Source organism: Ambystoma mexicanum, chromosome 1p (genome assembly GCF_040938575.1).
Source record: "Ambystoma mexicanum isolate Mex_15411 chromosome 1p, UKY_AmexF1_1, whole genome shotgun sequence".
Classification (NCBI taxonomy): Eukaryota; Metazoa; Chordata; class Amphibia; order Caudata; family Ambystomatidae; genus Ambystoma; species Ambystoma mexicanum.
The window spans coordinates 1,459,101,263-1,459,115,485 of NC_090921.1; the positions used below are offsets into that span (position 1 = coordinate 1,459,101,263).

Sequence of the window (14,223 nt, forward strand, 5' to 3'; positions counted from 1 at the left end):
TCGGAGGAACCTCTCTCATAGGCAACTGAGAAATAGGTGACTCCGAACGCTTACTATGCAACAGAGCCAAGACGAGCGCTAAAGCAGTCGAAGAAGTGTCAAGTGAAAAAGCTCTCTTATAAATGCTCAATAACTCTGTGGGACAACTAATCTTCCTTTTTACACATTCATCCTGCAGGTATTCTACCATTACCTGTATCACTTTCCTCTGCATTTCTAACGTATTTTGACAATATGTGTCATATACCTCAACTGGAGTTATCGATATGTCTGAAATCCATCTAATCGCGTCTTTCTTAAAAATTCGCATTTCCTCCGATATCGGTTTACGACACGGAAGGAACCGTTTCTGTACATAAATATTTTCCTCTTCATCATCCTCATTCTGTTACTTTTCAAACTCCTTTCTATCCCCAAATAACCTCTCAACATGCTCATTTACCTTCTCCACAGTGTCTCTAGAAAGCGCTAGAGTATTTAGATCCCTTAACCTTTGCGGAACATCCACATTATTTAATCTTTCCCACATTATACATAACAGAATCCCTAAACCTTTAAAAAAAATCATTTTTCTCAGGAAAATTATCCGTATTACAAAGTGTGGCAAAAACGCTAGCTTGATCATCCGTCTCCATACAATGCTTAGCCCATGCAATTAACTCACGTTTCTTCTCCGGCGGTACAGTATTGTGAGTGACAACTTTTGTTCCTGCACCTCGATCGATTACAAGCGGCTCAGGACCACTTGGAAGAGAGGGAGCAGGCAAATTCAATGGAGGTACTATAACTGGTGCGATAAAAAGAGGCGGAGGAGCAGGTGGAGGGACAAAAACCGGAGGAATAGGAACAGCAGGTTGAGCAGGAAGAGCAGGAATAACAGCACGAAGAGGTACAACAGTTGGAAGAGGAACATACGGAGGTGGCGCAGAGGCACCAGGCCTTCGTTCATTTAATATTTTGTCAATAAACTCATCAGAATTATGAAGATCTTTAGAAGGATAGATTTTCTGAATTCCAAGTGAGAAAGCCCTATCCATATTTTTAGTCGCCTCAGACTGTTTGTCTTGGTCATATAACAATGCTTTTTCAGCGTTCGTTTTATGACGAGGTGCATGTTTCTCTCTACCTTTAAGTTGTTGCAACGCTTCTTTTTTCCAATTCTGCAAAACATCAAATGATGCAGGTCTAGCCTTTTTCTTTAACAAGACTGACTCCAAATATTCAATACAAGGGATCTCAAAACTACCATTGATTGGCCACTGAAGTTCGGAGGCATGTCTGGTTTGTCTGTGCCAAATATCATTAAATACTATACTTCCAATGCCATGCTTACAGTACATAGTACATGCCGGCGACCCCTCCAGTGGTGCGGGATGGCTAAATTCCAAAGATTGTCTATCACTGCGGAATAATGCCCTAAAGCAGGTAAACAATTTCCCAGGCATATCTCAAATTCTTGGTGTTACCTGGTCAATAATTGTGTCTGCAGATACAATGCGCCAAAATTCAAATTGTCAGGGTTAAATTAAGAATCGGGTCACCACTCACCTGACCAAACCTAAGGAGGACCGATCGGTACTTCTAAGAATCTTACCTAACTAATCTTACCTCGTGTATGGTGATTTCGACAAATCTGCCCACCTCGATAAGTGGACCCTCGTCAAGATGCCGTCTCGGACCACACGCTTATCATCCATGGATCGGGTCGTGCAGCGCTGCTGAGGTGTCGCATCTCATTCAGGGGGCCCCTTATGTCACACCATCCGATCCCGGTCCGATAGCGTGCGTCTACCTTCAACAATCCGGCATCAATCTTGAGGGTCCCTATTCGGGCGCCGACCTGTGAAAACAGAAATAAAATATCGAGGCTGAGTACCCCAAAAGGAAATACACTGAACACGGGTTACAAAGGAACATACAAAGTACTTTATTTTATACTGAATCCAGTTACAAAAACAGAGCAAAATCAGATAGCCATCGGCCCTCAGTACAACACAACGAACTCCAGTGTGGTTCAGTGTGTTCAGCGAGAGACCCTGTACATTAGAATGCATTCGCTTTTTATACATTTGGTGGGTGCGATGTCCAGCCCCACTTCGGGTTAATATTCCTTTTAATACATCACCGATCTAGGGTTCGTGCCAAGTCTCAAATAACCGCATATAGCTGGTTTTCCTTTAATACATGTATCAACAAGCGTATGCAATAACTGTGTATTCTAAAGTTTTCCATGCCGGCCTTCTTAAACATTAATACAATGTAGTTAAACAGATGTTCTTTGTTCAGTATTTGAATACATTGTCTCAACATATGCTCGTGGATTAGTTTCATTGCACGAGTAATCCTTCTACACATAGGTCAACGAAGGACAAGGTCTCAGTTCCCGACCTCAACAAGTGGCCTGCAGGCAAATTACACATTAGCTATGTACAGAGGTCAAGACGGCCATGTTGTATTCTGGAATGACATTGTCCACCATTTTAGCTCACAGGGTGACTTTTACACAACGAATCCTAAAATGGCGGTTTGACCTAAAATGGCGCCTTACATGGATTTAAGGTCAGGACCTTGCAACACAGATTTCTTTCGCAAGCGACTTTCGAGCAGCTTGGCGTAGGCCAATATTAATATATTTATTACAATAGGAGGCACGATATACTTTCTATTTCGACAAACCCCCTGAAACAGTTTGGCATGTTTCTCCAACGGTCTATTGACTTCTGGGGTTTGGACACTAAAGGCAAAATCGATATATTTCAACTGCTCAGCTTTTTTGCAGCTTAACAAAGTCTCTATGCCTGCCTCCACTACGTAGATGCAGGTATGACACATTTCTTCGTTGCATGTTAGATTGGGCTTAAATGATCCCTTCATGGGTAGTGGCTTCTTGCACCCGTATGCAAAGAGTTGTACCGTCTTGCGTTGTAGACGGGGGCGCATGCTGCGTTTCTCAAATTTTGATATTGGCATAATGTTCACCGTCGCCCCAGTGTCAATTACCATAAGCGTTTGTGCTCCATCTCCTAGGACCAGGCAGGTTGTCTGGAAACTGCATTTTGTGTTTCTCTTCTCTCAAGTGGGTTTGAGTGTTGAGATCATGTGCACTCTTCCGCATCTTTTCTTTCGATGCCCAGCCTGCAATTCTGGAGAGGACTAATTTCCCTACTATCGTCTTCACTCTCGCTGTCACTTTGTCCCCGTTCTGGGTCTACAGCTCTCGCTTTTCCTTTGTCTCTCTTCTGGTGGTATTTTGTGCTTATTTTATCAGGATCTTTCAGGTACATGGAGCTTAGGCAGATGGAGGCAAAGTGATTTAACCGGGCACATTTTCTGCATGTCACGCTTAGAGCTGGGCGGGGTTCCCCCTTGTGCCAGGCTCCTCCAAACCATTTGCACAGTTCTTGCCACCTTTCTTGTCATCTTGGTAGGTTGGAAGTTCTGCTCCGGCCCCCGTATCATGTTTCAACTGCGACTATGGTTGCTTCGGGCTTCTCTGCGTCAACCGGTAGTTGTCTCATTGCTGCTTCCATGGCAGCCGCTTGGGAATCTGTCCGCTCTCGTTGTCACCCCCTAGTCAGGATTCAGTCCAACGCCAGGTTCCTCTCTGAAAAGATGGCCCTTCAGAGTTTTTCTGATGATATGCTGTGAATTACTTGCTGTTGTGCTACGGAAACTTTAGTCCGGAAATTCACACCCTGTAGCCATCTCCCGGATCCTGTCGTGGAAATCATCTATCTTCTCGTTTCGTTTTTGCCTTGCGAGGCTCATCTAGAACCATTCATCATCCGGGTTGAGCTGTGGCTTGCTTAGTTCTTTAGGGCTGTCTTCGCTCCATCATAGTCATCCTCCGGGCCCCTGCTAACTAGAGCGTTAAACAGTTGCAGCACCAATGTGCCCAGGTCCAGCACGAGAAATATTAGTTTGTCCTCCCCTGCTGTGATTTTCTTTGACTTGAGGTGTAGCTCGAACTGCTGTAGCCACAGTTCTCACTGACGAAATGCCTCCGCTGCATAAGGTTCAAACGGCCTCATGAATGTACCTTGCAATGAGTCTAGCCACATGGTCGCTTCCGGGGGGAGTTCCTGTCCTTCCAGTGCTCCCATTGCTGGTGGCACCTACCGGTCATCTGCCATTTTGATTGACGTAGGGAAAGCTTGCCGTGGTATCTTGGCACTTCTTTGTGTTTGCTAAGTACTATTTCTGTGGGTTCTCTTCCATGTGTGATGTTGGCGCTATGGTCTTCTCCTAGGCACATGTCCCAACCCTTGTTCTCACTGTTCCTCACTTGCAGTGGGCCTAGTCCCTTTTGTCCATGTTATCTTTGCCCTGCCCGCAACTTCAGCACCCACCAGGGGCATGCCCGTAATGATTTGGTAGCAGAGGCCACTGATTGGGTAATGTCTGCTGTGCTTTCACCACAGCAGCTGTTTGCTGGGGTGTTCTTACTGCTCTGAACCTGGGATGATGCTGCCTTGACTATCTGATGTTACGGCACTGTAGTTAGTTCCTTACTTTTATTTTTCCACTGCCGCAGGTGAAATGAATTCTTGTGGCCTCGGCGGCTCCGACGCCTGGCGTCAGTGGCATCGCCTAGTGTTACTGGTGCAACGTGGCAGCGGACGACTATGGGTGTTGGGCCAGCACCATCTCTCCCGGCGCTCGCTAGCTCCATGCCTGATGGAGGAGGTGCGGTTCAGCTGGGGCTGGTATGGCTGAGATCAGCTGGGCTGCTGTTAATAATAATAATTTAGCATTTATATAGCGCTACGAACCCCCAGGTATCTGAGCACTGCTTATTATTACCCACGGTGTGTGGGGCTCATTTATCGACCTCGGAAGGATGAAAGGTTGAGTTTTACCCTGCCGCGATTCGAACCTGCATCAGCAGGCTCTGCACAGAAGTCAAAGTGAGCGCTCTACTCGTTGTACTATCGGACCAAGTTTGGTCCGCCCTCGTCACCAATGTGGTGTGGAGGTCTAGCAGGTGTTCCACTAGATTCCAGTGTATTAACAAGATGTTTGTTGGCTGCGATATTCACACTATCCCCCATTTCCGGTGTCTGTGTGATTCTTTATTTAAACTCCACCTACTTACACTCGTGTCATGACCTAAGCTTCATTACACGCTCTTTCACCCTCAGCAACACCACAAGAAGCAGAGGGCTTCGGGAAAGAGCATAGCGATTGGATGAATTGATTGGTGAATTGAATGGTTCACCAATTAGGCAACTAGTAAGCCAATTAGGGATGGTTATCTCTTGTGTTATGACGAGTGGTAGCAGCCAGGCAGGACATCTGTAGGCAGGGCAAAGTGTTTTATATAGATCTTAACCCTTACTTGAAGGCTGTTCAGTGAATACAGCAGAGGGCTAATTGTGCCGCCTTTTCTTCAGCATGCGACGAGGCTATCAACCTCACTTTATGCACCTTGTGTCATGGAACTTGGCATTCTTCTAGGGCAGTGGCATAAAGGGCATAGACAAATACAGCACTGAGCATAGATTCCAAGAGCAGTGCTCCCCAGGCATTTCCTTGATTTTCTGCATACAATGAATACTCTTTCAGGATAGCATGTATGTACATGTTGATTAACTCTGGTCTGTGTTAAATTACAAGATTGTTGGCAGAGGTGGAGAAGGCGAAGGGCACATTGAAGTTTGATATTTGGGGAGCGCACGTCCTAGTTAATGTACAACTACCCATATTGGGTCAAGCTTGTCATCCTGTTTCTTGGAACACGTGTATTAAATCATGCCTTTTGCTCTTCACAAAGACTAGACAGTTAAGAGTATGTACAGTTTGACGGTAAAGATGACATTTTCTGCTTTTCCCCTAGAATCGGGTCAGACCATTGCTTGTGATTATTACAACGCTACAGTCCAGTGCGGCTCTGGTGAAGTAGTCCAAATCAGCGACAGCACTTACGGCCGTAAAAGCCCTCATTACTGTACCCTGGATGCCACCTCCTCCATGGAGTCGATGGCCGGCTGCAGTTGGACCAACGTGAAGGACCAAGTGGCAGGTAAGAGAGAACATTGTTTTCTGTTAAAATGGAAGAAATGGTATGTGAGGGACGGCACTAGATACTAGGGTGACTTTGTGCTGCTCTTGCCGGAGGGGCAAGAGATTACTGGAATAGAGTGCCTGTGTGATGGGTTGCTGCCATGCCTATGTCATCACGTGATATGCCTAAAACAGTAGATAGTAGATGGCTGGAAAGGATCATGGCCTCATCTAGATTGATCATTATACTTTCTTCTTTAAAAGAAGGGGCCCTGGCCATGTAATGTAATGTAATGCAATGGACAGTTGCGTAGTGCCTTTCACCATTGGTATGGTCTCAACGCACTGTAGTTTGTACGCGCTTGAGCGACCAAAGTCAAAGTGTGGGAAATTCATCAGAGAATTATAGAAGGCGTGTGTGCATTAGTCATCCATGTCGAGCAGGCATGTGGGTGGGTGCAGATAGGTAGTCTAGAGAGTATGCGTGAGAGATATGTGTGTAGCCGGACCGAAATTTTATCGTGGTGGATAGCTGCATTCCAATGGCAGAGGTGTTATGTGGAGTATGTGTAGCGGGAGAGACCTTATGTGTGTATCTAGATCGATCTTTATGACGAGGACAATTCGAATTGTGACTTTACTGGAAGAAAAAAACACAAGCAATAATTTGGTGCTGTTGTGTTGCACAGGTTATATAGGAGGAAAGATTTGGGTCAAACGCATAGGTCACCCTATAATATCTTTTTCCCCGTGAATGAACATGCTATAATGAGAGTCGTCCTCTGCATAATTGGATGTAAGACATTGTTTTGTGATGTTTTGAAGGGCAATGCCATGGGCTCCAAGCATGCCAGGTCTCAGCGGATGGTGCCACTTTTGGAGAGCCATGTCCAACTTTGGGCAGCTACCTATCCATCTCGTACAAGTGTATGGAAGGTAAGTAGCATGTCATCTAACTTATTATGGTATGTGTGAAATTTGCCCAGATGCAAGTCATAGTTTATTTATAAATAATGTCTTATTAAATGAGCAGCTATTACACTTAGTGGCATACAACTAACATGATGACGATGATTGTATGATTTAGGCTCTCTTTTTTAAGAGAGCCAATAGTTCAAACCATGTGCACATTTGCTCACTCGCTGTCATCAGAATAACATTCTGGAGGCATCTGGGTGTGTGACAGAGCTGTTCATTGGGTGCCGTAAAAGTCTGTCTGACATTGATGGACGCCACACCTCAAAGATGGAGAAACGGGGGTGCATAGTTTGGTTCCTGTATGAGCTTGTCCAGAATTTGAGCTAGCACTGTGAGAGTGCTTAAAGTATAATTGATAAATTGGTAAATCCAGTGTGAGCCCAACAACCCCTCTTTTATCCCTTGCTCCTACTGCAGTAGAGTCAAATTATCAGAGGATAGGACTGTGTAAGGTCTCATTGGCATGAGAGGCGGGTGTAATGACATTACATAGGAGTACCTCCAGGCAATGGCATGGAGAAGTGGTATCAGAGGATTGCCATGCTTCCCAAACATTGCCACTCATTGCCATGAAAGTTAAGCATATCTAGAGTGTCACCGCTTCTGCACCCTATCTACGGAAGGCAACGGCTGCTTTATGCAGAAGACATTTGTCACAGGGTAAGGGATCAACAAATGACACAAAGTCAAGATCTTTAGTATTGATATGCAAATAGTTATTTCTCCTCTTTGAAAGGTACAGTGAGCTAAAACGTGATTGTAGACCCTCCCGAGTGGGCACCTTCCCAGAGAACAGGTTATTTGGCCGTGTTCGTTCTTGGTAGAGGGGCTCCCAGACCTTTTTGTCCATTTTCAAAAGCATTTTCATTATGACTTTGCACCCTATATGCCTTTGTTCTGCCAGTGTAAAACACACTTTCTTGCTGGCTGTGCCCATACACGACTATGCTGGTTGCACCAACCCATGTCAATCTACAATATTTTGCTTTTCTCATAATACCAGTAATGATACTAAAAGAAAACATGTCCATGCTAGCTGTGCCAACATATGCCAGTATCCCTACATAAGAGCATACTCCTGGTTGCTTTGCCCATAATACCAGAAATAAATGGTATGCTGCAGTAAGTAAACATATCCTCTCTGGCAGCACACATGTCTCCCCCACGTAGGAACACTCATCATGTTGGCTTTACCCATAATGCCAATAAAAATGCCACGCCACTGTAGAAATCATTTCCTTTCAGCCTGCACAGATGTAATCCTCTCTACCCCATGTGAGGACACTCATGTTAGACTGGCCAATGAAGCCAGTAAAAATGTCACGCCGCTCTAAGGAAATGTGTCCGTACTAGCTGCACTAATGTGTAAGGGTGCAGAAGTAGGAGTCTGACAAAATGGTGGCATGTTTGTTGGCAAGACCTTTTTATTTATATATAAAAGTAAACAAAGGGAAAACCTATCTGGACCTATTTCTAAGAGGGGTTGACCTACCTCAACAAAAAGACTAAGGATTCGGTCAGGATGTCCAACAAAGTAAAATGTCCACCGTCCTGTGTCCAAACCTATTTCCGTCCCTTAAACTCTAGATTTAACTAAGGAAAAACTGGTTATTTGTGATCCAGTAGGAGGCTGCTCTTGTTCTGGATGCCAAGTTAAATGTTCAATTCTTGATTAGAAAACACATGTGGTTCTTTAACTGAAATGCGTTTGATGCTAGATGCCCTTCCAAATATATCTAAAATCATAACAACATTAGCAGGGAATTGTTTTCCCTTCTCCTTTCACTCACACTCTGTCATTTTGGACAAAACACAGGTCCAGAGGTGGGCAGTCTCTTACCCTGTTCTTTCTTCCGCTCACAAACGTAACACCAAGTCTGGTTCACTATCCTGACAGACTTCACTCTAGCTCGTATCGTTCCAGAAAGTATATCTACTTTTGGCAATGGGTCCTCAACCCTTGTCTCTTCAGATCCCTCAGGGACTTTTCAGGCTCTTCCTGACTTGTTGTGTGTTGTCTCTTTCTTTTGTGTGGGTGGCCGGCCACTTTGTGTTGTCTCAGATTCTCCCCGACTGGCTCTGGGCCTCAGACCCTTGGTTTTGTGATTCTTTAAACTGAATTGTGCAGTTCTCTGTGCATTGCAGTTTCTCTGCCTCTCTCTCTCTTCTCCCCAATTCATCTCTCTGCTCTCTCCCTCCATGGTGCTCTCCATTTCTCCTATTTACCCAAACTGCTACTCTATCACTCATCCTACCTCTTTCTCAAAGCCTGGCAGGGAATTGTTAAAAAAAATCTCCTGGTCTCCAATCCAGGCCTGTCCATTGCTGACACCTACGTCAATGCTTCTTCCAGGCAGACTGCCACAGACATCCTCTTTGTTACTCCCTCTCTGGTGGAGTGCCAACATGGTCTCTGTCCTCTCCCCTTTCTCTTCGTCACCCATTAATGGTGGCACCAGATGGAAAGTACTCTTGGCATGCTTTTCATCCTCTAGGTGCATCAATAATGTCTATCAGAATGGCACAGTCATGGCCCAGGGCTCTTAGCCCAACCTCCTCCTTCTTGATAAGCGTCGGCCGTCTCTCATCAACTTCCTCCCTTCTCCTGCCACTCCTCTGTCTGCCACCCCTCTTGCCTGTTCTCCACCACTAACGGGCATACCACATCCCTGTACCCCTCCTTGGATGACCTTCAAAGGTGGCTACCAGATTCACCTAGCTACCCTCAACTCTCGCCCTGCTGTTAAACACTCCTCTGATATGTGTCTCCTTCTTGAAGACTTTGATCTTGACGTTCTCGCTCTCACTGAGACGTGGTTCACCGCCAGCTCTGTCACTGCTCTTTACACACTCCTCCTTGAGGGTTACAAGATCCTCTCTAAGCCCAAGCCTAACCGGTCTGGAGGTGGAGTGGCCTTGATCTTCCCTGAATGGGTCTCTGCTACTATCATTCCCACTCAGACCTACTCTTCCTTCAAATTCCTCCTATGCAGGCTTGGTGTCTCTCCAACCCACTCGTTGACTCTCACCACCATCTACAGGACCCCTGGTCCAGTCTCCCTCTTCCTCTCAGAGTGGTCTGACCTCACCTCTTCTCTCCTTGCCTCCAGTTCCAAGCTTCTCCTAGGAAACTTCAATATTCACCTTGACTCTCCTGATTTGGACACTTGACTCTTCCGCAGCCTCTGTGACTTTCTTCCCCTTACCATTTATCCCTCTGGTCGGACGCACTCAGCCGCACATACCTTGGATGCCACCATCTCAGCAGAAATCCTCATCTCCAACCCTCTCACCACACTTCTTTCCTGGTTTGATATGCCCTTCTGTTTTCTCACCTGGATCTCTTAGGTCCACCGGCTAAGCCTCTGCTGCACTGTCAGTCTCCTTCTATGCCATTCAACCGATGAAGCGTGTGTCAGTTGCTGCATTTGCTGTCACTTTCATTTAACCCTCACACTCCTGCCACAGACTCCCACCCTAACTCTTCCCTTGCTAATCTTCACCTCTCCATTGCCAAGACCCTGGACATCCTTGCCACTGTCATGAGGATCTGCATGAAGCCTGCCTCCAAGCATAAGACCTTGTATGACTCTGACCTAGCCTCACTGAAACGCAAGTGCAGAGTTGCTGAGTGGAAGTGGCGGCATCAGGCACATCCTCTGACAGACTGGCCTGCTACTTGCTCCAAAAGCAATACAGACTCTCAATCTGCTCGAAGAAGAGGGCCCTATCCAAGCCTGCATCTCCAGACCACAAACCATACGACGGGCAAACTGTTTAAAATCTGCAAGGAACTCTCCAATCCTACTGCATTCTCTACTTCTCCCCTGCCATACCTGACCGTATGTACTTCCCTGGCCTCACACATCTTATCCAAAACTCAGGACATTCTGCCCTCACTCTCCTCTACTCTTCTCACTCATCCCTTCCCAGCTCTCAAGCCTCACTTGGCCCGTCCCCGCCCCTACTCTCTTCTTTCTCACCCATAGCACCAGACTAGGTCTCTAGACAAGTCCTCTCTATGAAAGTCTCCTCCAAACAGGTGCTCCCCTGCTCCTCCAGAACTATCAAGGCCAACATTGCCTCTCTTACACCAGCATTGGCTGACTTTTGTAATTACTTTTTTCCACTTGCTCCTTCCCACTACCCCTCAAGCACTCCCTTATGCATCCTCTCCTCAAAAAGTCCTCTGGCGACCTCTTCTGCCTGGCTAACTACCACCCTTCCTCCATTATCCCCTTCCTGGGCAAACTGTTGGAGAAGCTGGTCATCTCCCAACTGATCCAACACACTGAATCTGTTGGTTGTCTCCACGACCACCAGTCTGGCTTTAGAGCAGCCAGAGGCACAGAAACTGCTCTACTGAACACCCTTAAAGACTTGCTCTCAAATCTCGATTCCAACTCTCCATCCGTTCTTATCCTTCTGGATATTTCCTCTACCTTCAACACGATCAATCATGCCACCCTGACAAATCGGCCCAGTGACACCCTTGGCATCATGGGCCTGGCACTGGACTGGTTCACCTGATTCCTCTCCGACAGGTTCAACAGGGTCCTTTTCTCTCCCCTATCATACTCTACACTTACGGCGTCACACAAGGCTCTATCCTCTCGCTGTGGCCCTTCAACATCTACCTTGACCCTCTGGCCCACCAGATCTTCTCCTTCTCTCGTCACTTCAAGTGTTATGCAGAGGACATGCAGCTCTCCTTCAAGCTTCCTTCTACTGCCTTCTCTTCCTCCTCTCTCATCCCTGACTGTCTGACTGCTATTCAGGCATGGCATGCTCTCAATGATCTCTACCTTAACGCCAGTAAGACTGATATCCTTCTGATTGGGACCCCGCCTCCCTCTATCCCTCCACCCTCTTTCCGCCCTCTATGGGTCCCATGCCCCTACCTTCTTGTGAGGCATCGAACTTTCGTGTCATCTTTGACTCCTCTCCCCGCTTCTCTCCTCACATCGCAGATGTTGACAAAAAGGCCCACTATCAGCTGCACCTCCTCAGAGGCATTCTCCCTTTCCTCACCTTCCACCAGAAACTCAATGTCTCCAGGGATCTGGTCCTCTCTAGGCTGGACTACTGCAACAGCCTCTTCTTCAATGTTCTTTAAACTTCCCTCTGCCCCTTTCAACTAATCCATAATAGAACTGCAAGACTTATCCTTGGCCTCAAGCCCAGGGACCGCATCTAAAATCTCTCCACTTGCTCCCGGTTGCTGCAAGGATCAAGTTCAAGATCCTCTGCATCGTCCTCAAGGCTTTCTGGGGCCTGGGATCCTGCTACATCCAACTCTCACTCCCTAAATACCTATCTGCTAGAGCCCTTCTGTTTTTTAGCTCCAACTCTCTGCAGATCAGATGGTTCTCTAAGCAGAGAGTAGGGGTAGATTTCTCTCCTCCGCAGGAGTCTCCGTCTGGAAAGGTCTTCCTGCCCATCTCAGGCTTCAGCCAGATCTCTTAAGGTCCGGAAGCTCCTCAAGACCCTGTATTTCTCTTTCTCCTTCCCTCTCCACCTCCCCTGCTAATGCCTCTGTCTGCTGCAATGACTGGCTGCCTGGTTCCCTCTGAGATCTACAGGTCACTAACCCACCCCACCGAGTCCACCCCCTCGCACTTAGCATGTGGACCCTCACCCCATGCACCCTGTGCATTCCTTGGCACTTGCCCTCCTGTCCTGCCCTTAGCACTCACCTAGCCACAGTGGCCTCCTTCCCCCTTCCTTCACATCCCTTCACTTGCACTCTTTCCTCTTCATCCTGCACTTCCCTTACCACCCTAGCACTTCCCATTTCACACCGACCGGCAACCCCCCCTCGCACTTTATTTTACTGCCCTTGCATGATCGGAATGTCACAAGACCTAGTAGGACCGTTATTATTATCATTCTCCCGTGTCCCCCCTTTTTTATCTTGTGGCACCTTGAAACACCAATTGTTCTATTTGCGCCTTACCAATATCTAATAAAATAAAATAAATAAATATGGGTCCTTGACCCCTGTGTCCTGTTCTTGCAGGGCGTCCCCGCTTTCATCTGGGTCCCAGACCCTGATGTGCTGCACTTGTGGGACTTTCCTGACTTCATATGGGTCCCAGAACCCTTTCTCGGGCTTATCGCATGTCGTGCCCAGGCCTGGTTCACTAGCCTGCCAGGCACTGTTTCTCATATGTCTGTTTCTTATATTTCCCCAAGTACTGATACGATGGAGATGGGGCTCTTCAACTTTTCTTAACTGCATCCTTCATTCTCCTTGATCGATACCACCCTCTAGGTAATCCAGGTACCTTAGGTGGCGATACCGGCATGCTCGAGGCCGCTCTGCGGGACTGCTTGTCTTGCTGTGGGATTCCGCACACCTTCCAGCGCTCTCTGCATCTCCTTGCAGTGCTTCCTGTTCTGGTCCCTCTCAGCTTGCCGTTCCTGCTCCAACCACTTTGTCCGACTCTCCTGGGCCTCTGATTCTCCAGCCTGGATAACGGGGAAAACAGCATGTGTTCAACAAGGCTCCATCAGCCTTTCCTGTTCTCCCTGGCAAGCATCCAACCAGCTCTCAGTTCCTCTAGGAAGAATCTGCTTCAACACACAATCCTCCTTCCCTTTTTATGTTTAAGTCTGACTGGGATTGACTGTACCACGTACGTTGGTTCCACGGTGGCCTTTTCTTCCTTGCTTGATCTTCTTTGTGTCAGTAAGCAAAGGCACTCCATCTGGCTACTTCTCACTGCTCCTCATCCCAGTACGGTCTGTCTAGAGGGGGATCTCCTACTCTACAGAAATACATACACATGTGGGGAACTACAGATGATGGAGTGGGATGAAAGGAGTGAGGGGACAGAGACAGAGAGTGTACATACCGTGTTCTCCCAAGATAGTAATCACTGGTCCCATAGAGGTGTTTCCTCCTTATGCGAGCCACCCACTGAGTACCACCCACAGGTGGACTATCGGGTATCAGCCTCACTTCCCTGGGCCCCTGTGAAGGGTCTCCTTCCATGGGAGCAGTGACAATACCCTAAGATGTGTCACACATAAAAGAAAACATGTCTTGCTGACTGCACACATGTACCCCCACATGTTAGAACATCCATATGTTGATGTTGCCCATAATGCCAGTAAAAAACCATGCTTCAGTATGAAAGCATGTTCTTGCTGGCTGCATAGTTGAGGCCCCATAGGTAACAACACTCATCCAGTTGGCTTTGGTCATAATACCAGGAGAAAATGCAGTGCCACAGTAAG

General features: G+C 47.0%; 1 protein-coding gene across 3 annotated transcripts in view; it reads left to right on the forward strand.

Moving 5' to 3' along the window:
• The window catches only part of LOC138455382 (polycystin-1-like protein 2), a 900,768-nt gene that overhangs the window by 90,005 nt on the left and 796,540 nt on the right, over positions 1 to 14,223 (forward strand). For all 3 annotated transcript variants that reach the window (XM_069607102.1, XM_069607103.1, XM_069607104.1), the window contains 2 exons: positions 5,837 to 6,022; positions 6,829 to 6,939. In XM_069607102.1, coding sequence (XP_069463203.1) covers positions 5,837 to 6,022; positions 6,829 to 6,939 — 297 coding nt within the window. The remainder of the gene's footprint in view (positions 1 to 5,836; positions 6,023 to 6,828; positions 6,940 to 14,223) is intronic.